Source organism: Podarcis pityusensis (assembly GCF_964106645.2).
Source record: "Podarcis pityusensis genome assembly, chromosome: 1".
Classification (NCBI taxonomy): domain Eukaryota; kingdom Metazoa; phylum Chordata; class Lepidosauria; order Squamata; family Lacertidae; genus Podarcis; species Podarcis pityusensis.
Genome location: NC_138028.1, coordinates 15,881,463 through 15,900,475, shown reverse-complemented (window position 1 = coordinate 15,900,475; position 19,013 = coordinate 15,881,463). Strand labels below are relative to the sequence as shown.

Sequence of the window (19,013 nt, the reverse complement as noted above, 5' to 3'; positions counted from 1 at the left end):
TGTGCCCATTTCCCTAAACTGAAGATCCAGCTTTTGTTTCTTACAGCATTAAATCAAGCTTGGCAGGCTAGATAAAATCATAGATGTTTAATCTATAACGGATGTTCACAGGTGCATAGAAAGTACACTGGTGAAGACTTTGATGAAGATCTGAGGACAGTATTGAGACGATCCGGCTGCAAGAATGAGAAAATAGCATTCATTATGGATGAATCAAATGTACTTGATTCTGGATTCCTGGAGAGAATGAATACTCTGCTGGCCAATGGAGAGGTAACTTTACTAAAGGCTGGACTTGGGGGGTGGGGTGGGATCCGAACTCTGCCATCCAATCCTGTTTAAGAGATTCTGGATTACTGACAAGCTGCTGTGCAGGCCCATAAAATTCTTGTTCCAAACATAGAAACTTATTTATTAAATTTGTATACTGTCATTCATCTGAAGATCACAGTACAGTTCATAACAAAACAGTACATAACAAAACATAACAGTATAAAATGAGAATATAAAATACATAACACAACAAAAGCAAACCAATAACCCCTCGCCTCCAAACAGATTATTAGCTTTTTGGAAGGTCTTGCACATTCTGTGGAAAAAACAATCTACTGCCCAAACTAACAATTTTTTAGAGGCTCTGATTTCAGATTGTCATTGGATCCTCATCAATATTTATCTCAACGCAAATTTCAGATATCTGTCTGTAAATTAACGTGTCTCTCTTCCATTTAGGTTCCTGGCTTGTTTGAAGGGGACGAATATGCCACACTTATGACTCAGTGTAAGGAAGGAGCCCAGAAAGAGGGTTTGATGTTGGATTCGCATGAAGAACTATACAAATGGTTCACCAGCCAAGTCATTCGTAATCTCCATGTGGTCTTCACCATGAACCCATCTTCTGAGGGCTTGAAGGACAGAGCAGCTACATCTCCAGCCCTCTTCAACAGGTACACAACTGCTTATTTTCTGTTACATCCATTACAGTGGTGTATGGATAATTCAGATGAGCAGGATTATAAACTACGGTTAGTCTTCATAGCATGTCATCTTTTGCTTTAGGTGTGTCTTGAACTGGTTTGGAGACTGGTCGACAGAGGCGCTTTATCAAGTTGGCAAAGAGTTCACCAGCAAAATGGACCTAGAAAAGCCAAACTACATTGTACCAGACTACATGCCAGTTGTCTATGACAAGCTGCCACAGCCACCATCCCATAGGGAAGCCATCGTGAACAGCTGTGTGTTTGTTCACCAAACCCTTCATCAGGTGGGTTTGTCCTCCCACTTTTTGTGCAGCTTCTTGCAGTCCCCAAAGCATTTCCTGCTTCGAAGGATATTTTAAAATACGTACATCAGTTTTTAACACACTCTTTTCCCCTTCTGGCAGGCTAATGCTCGTCTAGCCAAACGTGGCGGCAGGACAATGGCCATCACTCCTCGTCATTATTTGGACTTCATCAACCACTATGCCAATTTGTTCAATGAGAAACGGAGTGAGCTGGAAGAGCAGCAGATGCATTTGAATGTTGGTCTTAGGAAGATCAAGGAAACGGTTGACCAGGTATGAGTCTTCAGGAAAGAGCATTGGAAGAAGGAAGAAACCATTCATGACAATCCTTGGAAGTTATCTTGAATAGAGTTCACTGTAATTGAGAATTTGCTGTCGGTTCTAGGTGGAAGAACTTCGCCGTGACTTACGGATAAAAAGCCAGGAGCTGGAAGTCAAGAATGCAGCCGCGAATGATAAGCTGAAGAAGATGGTGAAAGATCAGCAAGAGGCAGAGAAGAAAAAGGTGAAGACCTTAAAGTCCTTTTTAGAGCATGTTGTCGCACCGAGTTGTGCCTCTTAACTCGGAGCAGATAGGGTAAGAACGGGGCTCTTGAAATATCCTGTGTAACTTGCTTGCAGGTTATGAGCCAGGAAATCCAGGAGCAGTTGCATAAACAGCAAGAGGGCATTGCAGACAAGCAGATGAGTGTGAAGGAAGATCTGGATAAGGTGGAGCCTGCAGTCATCGAGGCTCAAAATGGTATGTGAAAGTCATCTGTTGGGCAGCTTTTCAGTGCATTCCAGTCTGCTGCATGCAACAGGAACATTTTGCTCCATGCTTTCGAATATGCCCTTTACGGCTCCCCAAAAAAATCAGTGCTTTTTGGCTTGTCAGCTTAATTCTTCTGGGTAATACTTTGATCAATAATCAGGTTTGGGCTCTGATTGATTAGAAACACCAGTAGTGCAGCTTTCCAGGATGCTAGATCATGTTGCTAGATAATCCACATTGTATATGGATGTTGTTGTCTTTAAATAAAAGGCTTTGAGTACAAAAGCATTGTCTTTTAAAAACAAAACCAAGAAGTTCATCTGCCATGAAAAGAAGTACCCAGTCTGGCTATGCCTTTGACAAAGGCTTTGCAGTTGCTTATCATAGTTTTGTGTGTTTTTAAATGGCGTTTCTGAAGGCTGAGAATCTGGGAAACATCCAGGTCCTTTTCCCTTGGCTTTAAAAAAAAAACCATGGGAGATGTGCCTGGTAAATTGTGCCTTTCGTTTTTTAAATCAAAGTTGATTTTTGCTGAAGCTTAAGAATCTTTCACACCAATCCTCAAGATTTGCTAATCATCTTGCTCTTCCCTGTTTTCTCCCAAATCACTGTCTTTTCTCTCCTGGCTGATTGGGCTTGCTTCTTCCTAGCTGTTAAATCAATAAAGAAACAACATCTGGTGGAGGTCCGTTCTATGGCCAACCCTCCTGCTGCCGTGAAGCTGGCGTTAGAGTCGATCTGCCTGCTCTTGGGTGAAAGCACAACTGATTGGAAACAGATCCGTTCCATCATAATGCGGGAAAACTTCATCCCAACCATTGTAAACTTTTCTGCTGAGGAGATCAGGTGAATAATTGGCAGGTTTACAGTGGCTGCTGCAGGGAACAGAAAGAAATGGTTCGCAAAGACTGCTGCGACACTTCTTGCATGTTGCGGATAAAAAGCATAAATTTTTAGGGCTCGATTTCTGCTTCAAATTAGCAAATCTCATCTTGATTCAAGGAGAACATTCTCAGAAAGAAACTCTCCATTCAGTGGATTCCATTGTGGCCAAATCTCAGTCTTGGAACCAAATTTCTTTCTCCTATTCCCAGCAGCAGCCTTCAGTGTTTGTTTTTGCATGCTGAACCCTTTTTTCCATCCCCTTAATAGCTGTGAGCTCTATAAAGAAGCAGCACCTTATTGAAGTAAGAGCTATGGGCAACCCACCTGCGGCGGTAAAGCTGGCTTTAGAATCCATCTGTCTCCTGTTGGGTGAGGAGACGAATGACTGGAAAAAGATCAGGCCAGTTATTCTGAAAGATAATTTCATCACCAGCATTGTCAACTTTAATATTGAAGACATGAGGTATTTGTGTTCTATAGCTTTGCTTACCAAGGTGATGGGATAACTTGCAGGCTTGGCAATTGCATGCTGGATGGTAACACCACGCTTGTCCGGATACTTTCTCAAACTCTCTGTCTCCCCACCCCCCGTTATTCCAGTGATGCAATACGGGAGAAGATGAAGAAGAACTACTTGTCAAATCCAAGTTACAATTATGAAATTGTGAACAGAGCGTCTTTGGCCTGTGGCCCTATGGTGAAATGGGCTATTGCACAGGTAACTTGTCTTGTGGTATTTAACTGGATTAGGATAAAATACTATAGAAGCTCAGTCATATTTTGAAGGTGGTTTCCTGCCTCTTGCTGTTTAGCTCAGCAGGTCACTGACAATCCCACAGTGGCTTTAAAAATAACAAAGCTTTAAAACCAGAACTGTTTAAGTGTCCCAGAACTGAGTGACCTGGTGTTATGTTCCCCCCCCCCCCCCAGCTGAACTATGCCGACATGTTGAAACGGGTAGAGCCCCTGAGAAACGAACTGCAGAAACTGGAGGATGATGCCAAAGACAACCAGCAGAAGGCCAACGAAGTAGAACAGATGATTAGAGACCTGGAGGCCAGCATTGCCCGCTACAAGGAAGAATATGCCGTGCTGATTTCCGAGGCTCAGGCTATTAAGGCGGATCTGGCTGCTGTGGAAGCAAAAGTGAGATAGCCGTGAATTTATCCTTGTTGCGCTTCCTTAGAAATGTGTGTCTGGTTTCCCACTTTTATCACGTCTCCTTAAGGGCTTACATTATAGTTGCAACCTTGAGTGGTCTAGTTGAGGGAAGCAAAAAGATAATAGAATGTGTGCTTCTAAGCATTCTACACAATTTCCTCGTTAGTGCTCTTTGTTCAGGCATGAATTTAAAATCCAAAGTTCATTTGTATATTGAAGAGAGTTTACTTATTTTGCCAGTGTGGTGTAGTGGTTAAGAGCGGTAGTCTCCTAATCTGGGGAACCGGGTTCGCGTCTCCGCTCCTCCACATGCAGCTGCTGGGTGACCTTGGGCCAGTCACACTTCTTTGAAGTCTCTCAGCCCCACTCACCTCACAGAGTGTTTGTTGTGGGGGAGGAAGGGAAAGGAGAATGTTAGCCGCTTTGAGACTCCTGAAGGGGAGTGAAAGGCGGGATATCAAATCCAAACTCTTCTTCTTCTTCTTCTATATTTAATACCAATAGCATAGTTAGGTAATCTATAAATTTGTCCACGTTAATAAATGCAGTATAATTTATATAGTTTTAGAAGCTTAATTTAAAAATGTGTGTATCACTACTTCTGTGTCTTCTGTAATAATTCCTACAGCTGCCTAGTGCTGCATATATTCTAGGTTTTAAGGCTGCCTTTTAAGCCAAACTTGATAAGCAAACAATTTTGCTATGCTTCTTTGTTGATGCTAGCTGCATTTTCTAATAAAAAATAAAGTTGTGGTTATGCTCCCCTTTTCTTCAGCCTCCTAGGTATTTGAAATGTGTGTTTCGTAATAGGATGCTGAAAACCTGGCCCTGTATCTGGTGCAATTACAAATTTCTCCGTGTTTTCAAAGGCAGGTAGTAATCTTCAATCCAGTTTTTGTTTAACTGAAGCAATGGTTTTACTTGCAGGTAAACCGCAGTACGGCTCTCTTGAAGAGTTTGTCTGCAGAGCGTGAAAGATGGGAGAAAACAAGTGAAACCTTCAAAAACCAGATGTCCACCATTGCAGGAGACTGCTTGCTCTCAGGAGCCTTCATCGCTTACGCTGGTTACTTTGACCAACAGATGCGTCAGAACCTGTTCACAACATGGTCTCATCACTTGCAACAAGCAAATATTCAGGTAAAAAACTGTTCATAGGTCATAAAGACAGCTGCTGTTTACTTGAAATAATTGGAGCATTTCACTTTATGGTACACCTTCCTCTTCCGTGAAGCTCAGAACAGCTTCTGCATGTTTCACACGTGGTCTCCCACCTGAGCAGCTTACAAAACCAGATACGCTCTGCAGAACCATCATGTCCCTTCAGGCCATTTTATTTTGTTCCCAGATGTCTGATGATTTTATAAGGTGGCCGATAATAAAGGGTGATGCAACATGGGTATTTTAGGATGGGATAGTTCAGTTGGTAGAGCATAAGACTTTTACTGTCAGGGTCGTGGGTTCAAGCCCCGGGTTAGACAAAAGATTCCTGCATTGCAGGTATTTGGACTAGATGATCCTCAGGGTCCCTTCCAACTCTACAATTCTACGATTCGTCAACACTATTGCCATCACCTCCTTTGACTTCAAGCTCTGCCCCCACTTTGAGTGAATATGGTCTGCAGCCAAGAGAATGCCAATGTTTGTGGGAGCCCCAAGCCATAAGTAGCAGGAAGACAACTGATTGCTTCACCTAGTCACAAAGGTTTGTCAGTTCTTGGCTGTGAAACACAATGGTCCTTTCCCTGCAGTTCCGTACAGACATTGCTAGGACCGAATACCTGTCCAACGCAGATGAACGCCTTCGCTGGCAAGCAAGTTCCCTACCTGCAGATGACCTGTGCACAGAAAATGCCATCATGCTCAAGCGATTTAACCGGTATTGTTGCTTTTCTTTTAATTAATTTTGTGCTTACCAATGGCTTCTTCAGGCCAGAAAAGCTTTCCAGTGGAAGTACCATTTCAACCCTTCTGATTTGATCATTTCTGTCCAGGCTTTCTCTAGTGATTGTGAATGTTTTGGAATTGCCTGGGCTCTCGGCATTTAGATAAGAAGCCTTGTTAAAATACAGGTGAAACGTGCTCATTCAACTCATTGTGAGCACAGAGTTGTTTGCCAGAGGATATTGTGAATGGCCACTGGCACAGACAGCATGTGCTAGGAAAATTTTGTGGAGAAATCTAGCATAGTCTTAAAATGAAACTTTCAAGTGGCGTCTGGCAAAACCACTGTTCTAAGAATTGCCATGCTAGATCAGATCCCTCTAACAGAGCACTCGGTAGTCAGAATGGAAATTTAGAAGCTCAAAAAGATAATGCAACTTTGAGCCCAACTATTTCAATAGTAAAGACTGGATGATATACACATACATTACGTGCAACACTCATAATTTCTGAAGTAAAAATTATTCCAGGCCCCTATTTGGTATGTGCAGCATATCAAAATACAAACTAAGGGCTTTCAAAAGGACCCCTAGTATAGCTAATTGTAAACTTTTTATCTGTTCCATGAATCCATAAATTGAAAATGCTTCTTCCATTAATATATGTTGAACAGATCTCTTCCTCCTGGGCTCTCTGAATTTTAAATAACGTTCCACCAATTACCTCTTTAGGTATCCCCTGATTATTGACCCCTCTGGGCAAGCTACAGAGTTCATCATGAATGAATATAAGGACCGTAAGATCACTCGTACCAGCTTTCTGGATGATGCTTTCAGGAAGAATTTGGAGAGTGCCTTGCGATTTGGTAATCCTCTGCTTGTCCAGGTTAGTTCTGTGCATATATATTTTTTATAACCAGCACAAGTTTCGAATGAGTTGTTGAAACAAATATTGTGTAACTTGAATAAAAGGGCTTCAGAAAAGCTGAAAGATAAGCACATTCAAGATTCAAGGGACTGTAACATTAGTTCCATGAGCCCAAGGGGGTTTGGACTTAGCACTGTGTGGGAAACAGCTTTGGAAACTTGGGGAGAGACTCTTTAAAAGGCAGCTTGTAATACAGCATGGGAATTTGCGGTTCTAATTAAAATCTCAATGGGTTTAAACTCTTGGGTGTGCCTAAAAGCAACTTTTGGAGTCTCAGCCTATATCTGGATTGCTTTTTAGAACCAACTCCAGAGTTGAAGGGAAGTACAATTCTTAATACTTAAATTATTTCCCCTTTCTGAATGCTTGCCCAGGATGTGGAGAGCTATGACCCTGTGCTGAACCCTGTGCTGAACCGTGAAGTCCGTAGAACTGGAGGCCGAGTTCTTATTACCCTGGGAGATCAGGATATTGATTTGTCTCCATCATTTGTCATTTTCCTCTCCACCAGAGATCCAACGGTAAGCAAGAAACTTGATTTATCTGACCATCAGTTGGTGGGAGTGGAAGGGAAAGGAGATTCTATGTAAAAGGTGACTATGCTCTGTTCGGTAGGTTGAGTTTCCTCCAGATCTCTGCTCCCGCGTGACGTTCGTCAACTTCACAGTAACTCGCAGCAGCTTACAGAGCCAGTGTCTGAACGAAGTACTGAAAGCTGAAAGGCCAGATGTGGATGAGAAGCGCTCGGATCTCCTCAAACTTCAAGGTACAGTATTGGCAGGAATCGGATCCCAGACGGGACTTACTACTGTAGGTGGGCCTTAAAACAAACTAGAGATACTTGCAGAATCTCCCTCTGCTACATTCTGACCCAGATTGTCTAGTTCTGCGCACACAGGTATGTTCAGTGCTTTTTTTCTAGGGGTACTCATACCCCTAAACATTTTGTGAATCTTAAGTTTGGCCTCATTGAGGGGCAATATTTCAATATGAGTAGGAAAATGAGAGTACCCCTAAACTTTTTTTTTAGAAAAAAAGCACTGGGTATGTTCACTAGAATGTCAGAATCTCATTCTTTCACGGGTGCATTTTCCGGCATCTTTCAAGCTGAGGGAGATTTCTGTTACTTTATTTTTAATGTTTTCAAGCCAATGACACAAAGGACTCTGCTATACAGTTGCAAACAGAATGTTTTAAGTGCATTACAGTCATACCTCGGGTTGCAAACACTGTGGGTTGCGCATTTTCGGGTTGCGGACTGCGCTGAACCCGGAAGTACCGGAACGGGCTACTTCCGGATTTTGGCGCATTCACAGAAGCACCAAATCACATCACTCATGTGCACAGACGCAGCACGGCTGGTTGCGAACACTGTGGCTTGCAAACGTGCCTCTCGCACGGATCGCATTCGCAACCCGAGGTATGATTGTATACAAATGTGACACTAGATGGTGTGAGCTTATGGCAAATTCAATATAAAACGTTTTATTAAAAAAGCATTTCCACAGTGTTTTTTGTTTCTAGAGTCCATCCAATGAGTTGAATTAGAAAATGAAGTGCCTCATCACTGACATATATTAAATGTTTATTTGTAATTGTACAAATATTTGAATAAAAACGTGGCTTTTATAATCTTAAAAACCTAGAATTGTGGAATGTGGGTGTTACTCTGCAACCTCTTCAATTTCATTCAAAGGCCCAAGAGTGAGGGTCTTTACATTTTTAAATAGTCTTGTGAGAGCAATCTGTTACCAGCCTTCTGAAATCCGATTGATTGGAACCCAAGGGATATCGGCTTGGATCCAGTGGTGGCCGCTGAATTCTTCAGGCTTCCCCATTCCACTCTGGCCCACCTCATGCTATTCCAGGGGGTTCCTCAACCTTCAAAACAACTTGCAGAGGCACAGGGAGCTGTAGTGAGTGGAAAGAGCCAGGAAAACCCCCATTGTGCAGGTGGAGTTCTGCTGACCTGTCATTTTCATAACAACTGTGGAAGTGAAACTGATGGAATCTGTTCACCCTTAAAGAAGCCTAATTAAATTAAGGACTGATGATGTTCTGTGGCTGAAAGCAATTTCTGGGGAATGTTGCAGAGATCTTGGATTCACGCAGTGTATAGCTCGAACTGTCCTTAAGGCTTTTTTCCTCTACCCAAAGGTGAATTCCAGCTGCGTCTGCGGCAGTTAGAGAAGTCGCTTCTCCAAGCCCTCAATGAAGTGAAGGGTCGGATCTTGGATGACGACACCATCATTACCACACTGGAGAACCTCAAGAAAGAGGCGGCTGAGGTCACCAGGAAAGTTGAAGAAACCGATATTGTCATGCAGGAGGTGGAGACTGTGTCTCAGCAGTATCTCCCACTTTCTACTGCCTGTAGCAGCATCTATTTCACAATGGAGTCGCTAAAACAGGTACGAAAGCACGACTGGCTTGCCTTGCCGCCTTCTACCTGTTAGCCATGTTTGTTGCACAACATGATAAGATGCCACAGGTACAGAAGCAGCTTGTTTTTACTGCTGTGTGACTCTGTTTTCCCCTCTTTAGATACACTTCTTGTACCAGTACTCCCTCCAGTTTTTCCTGGATATCTATCACAATGTCTTGTACGAGAACCCAAATCTGAAGGGGATAACGGACCATACCCAGCGTCTTTCCATCATCACAAAGGATCTCTTCCAGGTTCGGAAAAGCCATATCAAGTTAAAACAGTTCCAGGTTATCAGTAGGAGATGAAACTAACCTTTCTTGTTTTGCATTGATAGGTTGCTTTCAACAGAGTCGCACGTGGTATGCTGCATCAGGATCACATAACCTTTGCTATGCTGTTGGCCAGAATAAAACTGAAAGGCACTATTGGGTAAGCATACAATTCTCCCTTCTTCAATAGGTGGCCCAATCTTCAGTCTCTTACAAATGTAGGCAGTGTGTCATGGCAGTTCTTTAAAAGTAAGGCATACCCTGCCTTTTTGCAAAGGTGGCATTTGTAAAATCAATGCAGTACAGCCTAATAAACCGCAAAGGAAGTTTACAAAAAGGTAAGTCAATATAATCAAGAAAGATTCATAACCCTACTTTAAAACATACAAAAATTAAAATACTAAAACAGATTAAAATTGCCTCCACTTTCTGGGTAGGCCTGGAATGTTTTTAGCAGGTGCTGAAAATATCAGTCAGGAAGTTCCAAAGTCCAGGTGCCGCCGCATTAAATGATCGAGTTCTTACAAATGTGGAATGAGTATTAGGTGGCAGTTCTAGTAGTGCCGAGGCCGCCAATCATAGCGATCACATGGGCCCATGTGGGATAAGGTGATCTTGTAGGTAAACTTTTCCCATGTCGTTCTGTATATATTATTTTTTTATTTTGACAAAGTAGTAGTAGTAATAATAATAATAATAATGTGCACCCCACCCTGAGACCATTCCACTGTAACTATCCAACTTCCCAAAATTTCAACACCTCCTGTGATGGTTTGACCCTTTTCTGTTTTAACAGTACAAATTCTACAAACACCCTTCGATATCTCCTCCAAATCATTTCTTCTGCATATTCCCCATCTTACCTTAATAGCACATGTCAATTTATCATTCACAGCTATATCCCACACCTCTTTGTACCATTCTTCCGTTTTATATTCTGCTTGCCCCTTTCACTTTCCAGCTATAATAACTCGTGCAGCTGTCAATAAATTTGTGAGCAAGTCCTTCATAGCCTGCATACCTTCCACCTCATCGTAAATTGATAATAATGCTACCTCTGGACATTCAGTCAGCTTCAACCCAGTGATTTTTGTTAGCTCCTTAAACACCCTTTGCCAAAAAAATTGTACATATTTACACCCCCACCACATGTGAACATAATTCCCTGTTTCCTGGCATCTCCTCCAACATAACACCAAATATTCCTTGTTTATTTGATTTAATCTGACTGATGTTAAATACCATCTCCAAATTAATTTATAATAATTTCTTTTTATCCTTATAGACAACATTTTCAAAGTGTGTCTCTCCCATATTTCCCCCCAACTTTGACTATTTATCTGCTCCCACGTTCTTAAGGGCTGAAAATACTACTGCTTTTGTCCATGAGCACAAATAGTGAATTGTTCTCTAACGTGCCCTTCCTTTGTTGCCAATTGCAGGGAGCCTACCTATGATGCGGAATTCCAGCATTTCTTGAGAGGGAAAGAAATAGTACTCAGCAGCACACCTCTCCCCAAGATCAGTGGCCTGACTGTGGAGCAACTGGAAGCCATGATGAGGTTGAGTTGCCTTCCTGCCTTTAAGGATCTGGTTTCCAAAGTCAAAGCTGATGATGTGAGTACTGTCATCAAACAAAGCTTCCAAACTGAAATTAAATTGCTGGTGCGATGGGAGAGGGCCTTACTGATACCAAAGCCTTGACATTATCTTTATTGGGGACCCTTAACACGTGGCAGGGACGCGGGTGGTGCTGTGGTCTAAACCGCAGAGCCTAGGGCTTGCCGATCGGAAGGTTGGCGGTTCGAATCCCCGCGACGGGGTGAGCTCCCGTTGTTCTGTCCCAGCTCCTGCCAACCTAGCAGTTCGAAAGCACGTCGAAGTGCAAGTAGATAAATAGGTACCGCTCCGGCGGGAAGGTAAACAGCATTTCTGTGCACTGCTCTGGTTCGCCAGAAGCGGCTTAGTCATGCTGGCCACATGACCGGAAGCTGTACGCTGGCTCCCTCGGCCAGTAAAGCGAGATGAGCGCCGCAACCCCAGAGTCATTCGCGACTGGACCTAACGGTCAGGGGTCACTTTACCTTTACTAACACGTGGCACTTGTTCCTTGCGCTGAGAATTTGTAGAGGGGAGGGCAAATGTGTTCCACTTCCATACTTACCGCTTCCAGTACATGGACTGGATAGCTAAAGCTGCCTGATCGATGTATTGTACAACATCAACTTTAATATGTAGTAGTGATATAGGTGCTGTTTCTCCATGTCAGTCTCCCATCCCACCCCCACACACAGACACAGACACACTCTTAGCATCTTCATTGTGGTCTTTGGTCTAACACAAAGTTCCTGTTCTTTATCTCCACCTGATTCACAGCAATTCTGCATTTGGCTGGACAGCAGCTCACCGGAGCAGACTGTGCCGTATATTTGGACAGAAGACAAACCTGCAAGTAAGTGGAGAACTCCATTTCTGGATCAGTTTAAGTATATTTGGAGAAAAGGCAAAGCAGGTGCGTGTGGAGATTTATTCCACTGCTCTGGGGAAAGATGCTTCAGTATTACGTGCGCAAGGCATCTATTGCAGTTGGCCATTCGTCTGCCTTTGGTGGTGGCAAGTAGCAATTGTCCCCTGGCAACACCTACAACTGAAATACCATGTGAATTGGCTGCAAGTATGCACGCCGTATCCATGTCAGAAACTGAGGACCGCTGTCATGTGCTTTGTGCTGAGGATGTCCAAGGTAGCTTATGTGCTTCTAGGGTTCAGTCACTGTCTCTATTCCCCTACTGGGAAACGTTGGTGTTGGAAGAAGCATACTCCCTCAGTCCTCCTTTGCAAGGCCTTTTACCTGATGACTTTTAAAAACCCCACCTTTTTTTTTTCCCTTCTCTTCTGCTCAGCAACCATTGGGCAGGCCGTCCATCGCTTGCTCCTGATCCAGGCTTTCCGTCCTGATCGCTTACTGGCAATGGCACATCATTTTGTTTCCACAAACCTTGGAGAAAGCTTTATGTCTATTATGGAGCAGCCCTTGGACCTGGCACACATTGTGGATACAGAGGCAAGTAGGCATTTTAATTCACACCCATTCCGTTCCACAGAAGCTCAGGTGGAACTTCCGCAGGCATGCTGCTTAAACACTCTTTCTCCGTTTTGTTTAGACCACTTCTGTACCGCTTAATATAAAAAACAAATCTTTGTGATGTACAGGAAGCTAAAGCAGCAACAGCAGACAGCTTAAACAGCACAGATTTTAGAAAAATGCACCGTTACATATGCAAATATTACATTAATACAAATTACTAATAAATATAGGCCAGTGTCAATTCCTTCTCCTTCTGAAATACCTCCTGGCCTCTCACTCACAAAGAGGGTTCGTGGAACCTGCTGACATCACCCTACTCTAAACTTGTTTTTATGGGCAGGCAGCAAGGCAGATGGAGTTTCCTCAGGCTGCCAGCCACTGTGTCCCAGTTGGCTGCAGTTCTTGCAGCCCTGCTTCCTCCTCTTGTAATTTGCAAAGTGGTTTTATGTGGCATTACAACATGCCTTTTTCTAAAAGGTTGACTGTAGTTCTGCGTGCCTGTGGGGAGTTCAGCCTTCTGAATCTTAAAACAGCAGTGCCCAGCGCCACATAGCATAAACACTGTTGAAACTTTGCAGACTTTTCAGAAGCAGTGCGTGATACGGCTCAGGTTTTGCTGCTCAAACAAAGCCCCACTTTCTAAGACGCCCAGCACACCTCAAGTAGACCTTTGGATCTCAGCCTATATTGGAAAACGGGGGTTTGAATTGAACCTCGACCTAGATCTGGAACCTACCTTAAATGCCCATTAGTCAGCGGGAGAAAGAGAGATCTGTTTGGAAATGTGCAAGGCATTCCATCCCTCCTTTTATTACTGAGTGCAGTTACAATCCCGTGCACTTATGCGACTGTTCCCCTCAAGTCCTCCCTGTGCTGCCGGAACATGAGAAGAGTAATGATCAGCTCCTGTGGGTGTTAAAAAAAGCAAACCTGCTTTGTCCTATAACTGCCCTAATTCCTTTACCTTTTTCCTTTCCCCCGCCCCACCCTTTTTGGATTTTAGGTGAAGCCTAATACACCTGTGCTGATGTGCTCAGTGCCCGGCTATGATGCCAGTGGGCGTGTTGAAGACCTTGCTGCCGAGCAAAACACACAGATCACCTCTATTGCTATCGGTGAGACCTTTGGGCATCCTTGTCACTCCAAATGCTGCGGAATGTAGCTTTAAACTCCGCCTCTAAATTGTAAACTTCGTGTTTGCAGGTTCCGCTGAAGGATTTAACCAAGCTGATAAGGCAATCAATACAGCAGTGAAGTCTGGCAGGTAGGCTCTGCTCTGTCTGGCATTTACTCTGGCATTGTACAAATAAGTATACTGGAACTTCTTAATCCATTTTTTAAAAAACCATTTCTTCTAGATGGGTCATGCTAAAGAATGTCCACTTGGCGCCTGGATGGCTGATGCAGCTGGAAAAGAAGCTACATTCTCTTCAGCCTCATGCCTGCTTCAGACTCTTCCTTACAATGGAGATAAATCCAAAAGTAAGCAGCTCAGAAGCAAAATCCTAGTCATGACCTGGATCTTTGCAAGCCTTTTCTTTCTGCACTGTTGTTTCTGGGAGAAGGGTGCCGCCTTAAAACAGACACACAGAGATAGTATTCCCCCCCCCCCCACCTGTGAGTTCTCTGTCCAGCCTTTTAAAAAATCCATTAACCTTCTCCTCACTAAAATCAACTTAATGGCAATGAATAGAAAATAATAAATTAACTTTTATGCAGATTTTTTTTCTAAAAAAGTTTTATTTAAATAAACTACAATGCTTTTATTTAAATAAAACTTCAACGTGGTTTTTTGAGTGTTTCAATACATTACCTCAGTAAATGGGGATAAAAGCAAATACAAAATGAAAAATGTCTAGATGTTCTTTACCCTCCCCTCCGTTCTCTTCTGTTGCTATTGGAATGAGGCTCTGGCATTCGTTCTGTACCAACTGCCGGTGGGTGACTTCTGTTCCTTATTATTATTATTATTATTATTATTATTATTAACATGAAGATACTTCTTGACACTAGAACGTGACTCTTTTTAAGATTCAGCATGAATTTGAGCTGGCATAGTCATTTTGCAGAGGTCTGGGAAAGAGGGGGTATTCTTTTAGTGCATAATTGTGGGGCTTATTCTGTGTTTTAGGTGCCTGTGAACTTGCTGAGGGCTGGGAGAATCTTTGTGTTTGAACCACCCCCCGGGGTAAAGGCCAACATGTTGAGAACCTTCAGCAGCATTCCGGTGTCCAGAATGTGCAAGGTAAGCTGTCTCGATGATTATAAACAGATCCTATAGTTAACCAACGCATTCGTGGGACAGCATATGGTGGTTCCCAAAAGTTCTAGTGGGGGGGATCCATCAGAGTTTAGTTTAGAGCCCACCTATTCTCACCTAAAAGGGAGTGTCAGTTATTCATTAATTCTTGCATTGGAAAGATCATCCTCCTGGCCTTTTGACCATTCACTGATTTAAATGAAATAAGTTGAAGCTCCTCCCAGGCTATGTTTCCTTAACGCCAACCTTGCAGAGAGAATGGTGCTGGTCCTCTGCTTGCTGCTGACACTCGGGTAGAGCGCAAAGCATCTGAGGAAGGATGGGAGAAGACAGTGCAGAGCTTTAGTAAGCCCCTCTAGCCTGCACAAAGCAGACAAATATTCAGGCAGTCTCTCTGAGGCAACCTAAACGTGTAATATCCACAACGACCAGGCCATCTGTTCTGACTCGATGTCCAAATGCAATACCTTGTGTTCACTAGCACAGTCCTAAGGCTGCACTGGCCTGTTTCCTTTGGCAAACTTGCTCCAGGAGGTTTTCCTGTAACTCCGTAAGATTAAAAAAAATGTACAAAGTAAGGACAAGGGTTTATTCCTCGTAATCTCAAGCATGCAGTTCTTCTCTTGAATGCAATGTAAGAAGAAGAAGAAACATTTTTCCCCCTCTCTCCTCCCTAGTCACCAAATGAACGCGCTCGTCTCTATTTCCTTCTTGCTTGGTTCCATGCCATCATTCAAGAGCGTCTCCGATATGCTCCTCTCGGCTGGTCAAAAAAATACGAGTTTGGTGAATCTGATCTAAGATCTGCATGTGATACAGTGGATACATGGCTGGATGACACGGCAAAGGCAAGTGAAGTTGCAGGCGTTCCACTTTACCGCTCTGTCTTAAAGGGAACGTGGCTGGACTGCTTTCATGAAGGACAAGTAATTTGTAACAAGTAGGCAAAGCGCATTCATATCCTGCCTTTCCTCAATAGGAGCTCAAGGCAGCATGCGTGGTAAGTAAAGATAAATACTGAATAACTTGTCCAAGATCAACAAATGGCTACGCTAAACAAGATTTTGAAACCTGGGTCTCCCTAGTCCGAGATTTTGAAACCTGGGTCTTCCAACATGCTGACCAGCCTACCACACTGGTTCTTAATTTGTAGTAATGTTGGCTTTTTAGACTTTTACTATCCAAAAGCTACCTCCATTACAACAAAACTGTCTACCCCTCCAGGGCCGGCAGAATATCTCTCCTGACAAGATCCCCTGGTCTGCACTGAAGACCCTGATGGCTCAGTCGATTTACGGAGGACGCATTGATAACGAATTTGACCAGCGTTTATTGAACAGTTTCCTGGAGCGCCTCTTCACCACTTTAAGTTTTGACAGTGAATTCAAATTGGCCTGCAAGGTTGATGGTCATAAAGACATCCAGATGCCAGATGGAATCAGGTACTTAAGTTCTGCCTTTAGTAGTAAGCCTGGGCCAGGTTGGTTCAAACTCCTCAGTGCTGTGGACCACGTGGTCATTACCTGCCGTTTTGTCTCGACAGGCGTGAAGAATTTGTCCAGTGGGTTGAGTTGCTGCCAGATACGCAAACACCATCCTGGCTCGGGCTGCCAAACAATGCCGAGAAGGTTCTTCTCACCACCCAGGGTAAAAAAATGCTTCACTTCAGTAGTTCGTTGTTCACCGGAATCTAAACAATATTTGCTAAACCACACAAGATTCTCTAAAGAAGCTTGCAAATGTTGCATCTGTTACAACGGAATTAGCTGGGTTTTAAAAAATTAAAGGCTTAGTGCAGCATGAATCTCGTGAACCAGATTTAGCCAGATAGGGAGGTTGAAGTGTTGCAGCAGGGATGAATCCTGAAAGCCAAGACTTTACTCACAATCTAATGAGCTGAAGTTGTCAAGACCACACTTTGAGGATATGTGGCTGAATGTTATTTGTGAACCGACTAATAGCACACGATCAAATTCCTAAACTATATGCAGGGCTTTCAAAGCTCAAGTTTGGATTAAAGTTAGCCTGCTTACAGCTAGCACACGTATGTTAATCTTTAACCTTTTTAAACTGGTTAAGCATTTCATACCCTGTACGTTTCAGGTATTGACATGATCAGTAAAATGCTGAAAATGCAAATGCTAGAGGATGAGGATGACTTGGCCTATGCTGAGACCGAGAAGAAGGCACGGACAGACTCCACCTCGGATGGTCGGCCAGCTTGGATGCGAACACTGCACACCACGGCTTCCAACTGGCTCCACCTCATCCCACAGACACTGAACCACCTGAAACGTACTGTGGAAAATATCAAGGTGGGACACGCAACCTAGTATGTACAGCAGAGCTGGGGAACTTGTTCTGGCCAGATTCTGCTGGACCACAACTCCCATAATCCCTAGCCTTTGCCATACTGGCTGGAGCTGATGAGAGGTAGAGTCCAACCATATTTGGAAGGCCACAGGTTCCCCAGCCCTGATGTAGGGTGAAGGTTTGCAAAATCATATTAATACTGTCTTAGATGATGGTGATACTTAATTGACAAAATTGTCTTGGTTTCAAAAATCAAAATGTGTAAAGTTACTGATGGTGCTTCTAGGAAGGATAGTGCTGGGATATTCCTGCTCTCACAACTCAGTTGCCAGGATTTTCTCCACTTACTAACACATTGCTCTTCCTTTGGAAACCAAGGATCCTTTGTTCAGATTCTTTGAAAGAGAAGTGAAGATGGGAGCCAAACTCCTTCAGGACGTTCGTCAAGATCTTGCAGATGTGGTTCAAGTGTGCGAGGGGAAGAAGAAGCAGACCAACTATCTGCGGACGCTTATTAATGAACTAGTGAAAGGTGGGCTATTCTAAACTATTGTTTAAAATGCACACACAGCTTCCCGAATTAAGATGCTGCTGCTATTGAAAGAAAATGGAAGGTCTAAGGGGGTCTCTTTCTTAGCTGTGGTGTTGTGCCTATGGGATGGGGTTAAACCAAGTACCTACGTTCAACTAAACCTGCTGCCAAATCATAAATCCAGCTTGGTGGTTGGTTGTTTTTTTCACATTTCAGAATCCCATCCATAGATTCTGCAGTCGCTGGTGCTTAATATAGTATCTTTACATGTTACACACAAGAGTTTTGAGTGTAAATGTTGAGTGTTTAGAAGTTAACATAAATGCCATGATAAAGTAATTTAATTGCCATAATTACCATCTGGTGTGCTTTTTTAAAATGTGTTCAGTGTTTGCTTATATCAGGGGTAGTCAACCTTTTTATACCTACCGGCCACTAATGCATCTTTCTTGATGGTAAAATTTCCTTACCGCCCACCAGTGCTCGATGGATTCAGCTTGTGCTGTAGAATCCACCACCACCCACCTAGAATCCCAAAACGCCCACTAGGGGGCAGTAGGGACCAGGTTGACAACCCTTGGCTTATAGAGTGGCTATCAATGAAGGAGTGAGACCATCCAGTTGTGACTAGACTTTTGCTCACAAAAAGTACAGTGTTTTTATACTTTCTCTCTAGGCATCTTGCCTCGCAGCTGGTCTCACTACACTGTGCCTGCTGGCATGACGGTCATCCAGTGGGTGTCTGACTTCAGTGAGCGCATTAAGCAGCTACAGAGCATCTCCCAGGCAGCTGCTGCAGGTGGAGCAAAAGAACTGAAGGTAGGCAATAGAGTGTTTCGTAGTGGTTGAATTCAGTACCAGTAATGTGAGAAAACACATGAGATGAGTTTGAATTCCTCTGATTTTTATGTGAAATATGAAGACTACATCAGGGGTGGAAAAGCATGTTCCTTGGAGAAGATAGAGGATAATAAATACACTCTGCTGATTGCTAGGGAAGCAGTGAAGCCCTGGTTCTGTAACCCCTCTACTGATGAAGTCTCTTCCATAGTTTTCCAAGCACCACTTTTTTAGTTATGTACAATGCTGTCACCATATGGATCTCATCTCACCATAACAGTGATATATACGCGCTTGTATAGCATATTCTCATATGCTGTTTGAGAAGGGGTTGACTATAGCATATCCTCATTTTTAGTGCGCTGCTAAGGAAGTGTGGGTGTCTGT

General features: G+C 43.3%; 1 protein-coding gene across 1 annotated transcript in view; it reads left to right on the top strand.

Moving 5' to 3' along the window:
* Positions 1-19,013, top strand: part of DYNC1H1 (dynein cytoplasmic 1 heavy chain 1) — a 57,808-nt gene that overhangs the window by 36,533 nt on the left and 2,262 nt on the right. The window contains exons 46-75 of the mRNA XM_081001267.1: positions 112-273; positions 733-947; positions 1,060-1,264; positions 1,385-1,558; positions 1,671-1,790; positions 1,907-2,027; positions 2,690-2,885; positions 3,525-3,642; positions 3,855-4,070; positions 5,013-5,225; positions 5,837-5,964; positions 6,701-6,854; positions 7,271-7,417; positions 7,512-7,662; positions 9,054-9,307; positions 9,441-9,575; positions 9,659-9,753; positions 11,036-11,210; positions 11,970-12,045; positions 12,497-12,657; positions 13,685-13,796; positions 13,885-13,945; positions 14,040-14,163; positions 14,813-14,926; positions 15,619-15,789; positions 16,166-16,383; positions 16,485-16,588; positions 17,045-17,256; positions 17,633-17,786; positions 18,463-18,605. Coding sequence (XP_080857393.1) covers positions 112-273; positions 733-947; positions 1,060-1,264; positions 1,385-1,558; positions 1,671-1,790; positions 1,907-2,027; positions 2,690-2,885; positions 3,525-3,642; positions 3,855-4,070; positions 5,013-5,225; positions 5,837-5,964; positions 6,701-6,854; positions 7,271-7,417; positions 7,512-7,662; positions 9,054-9,307; positions 9,441-9,575; positions 9,659-9,753; positions 11,036-11,210; positions 11,970-12,045; positions 12,497-12,657; positions 13,685-13,796; positions 13,885-13,945; positions 14,040-14,163; positions 14,813-14,926; positions 15,619-15,789; positions 16,166-16,383; positions 16,485-16,588; positions 17,045-17,256; positions 17,633-17,786; positions 18,463-18,605 — 4,629 coding nt within the window. The remainder of the gene's footprint in view (positions 1-111; positions 274-732; positions 948-1,059; positions 1,265-1,384; positions 1,559-1,670; positions 1,791-1,906; positions 2,028-2,689; positions 2,886-3,524; positions 3,643-3,854; positions 4,071-5,012; positions 5,226-5,836; positions 5,965-6,700; positions 6,855-7,270; positions 7,418-7,511; positions 7,663-9,053; positions 9,308-9,440; positions 9,576-9,658; positions 9,754-11,035; positions 11,211-11,969; positions 12,046-12,496; positions 12,658-13,684; positions 13,797-13,884; positions 13,946-14,039; positions 14,164-14,812; positions 14,927-15,618; positions 15,790-16,165; positions 16,384-16,484; positions 16,589-17,044; positions 17,257-17,632; positions 17,787-18,462; positions 18,606-19,013) is intronic.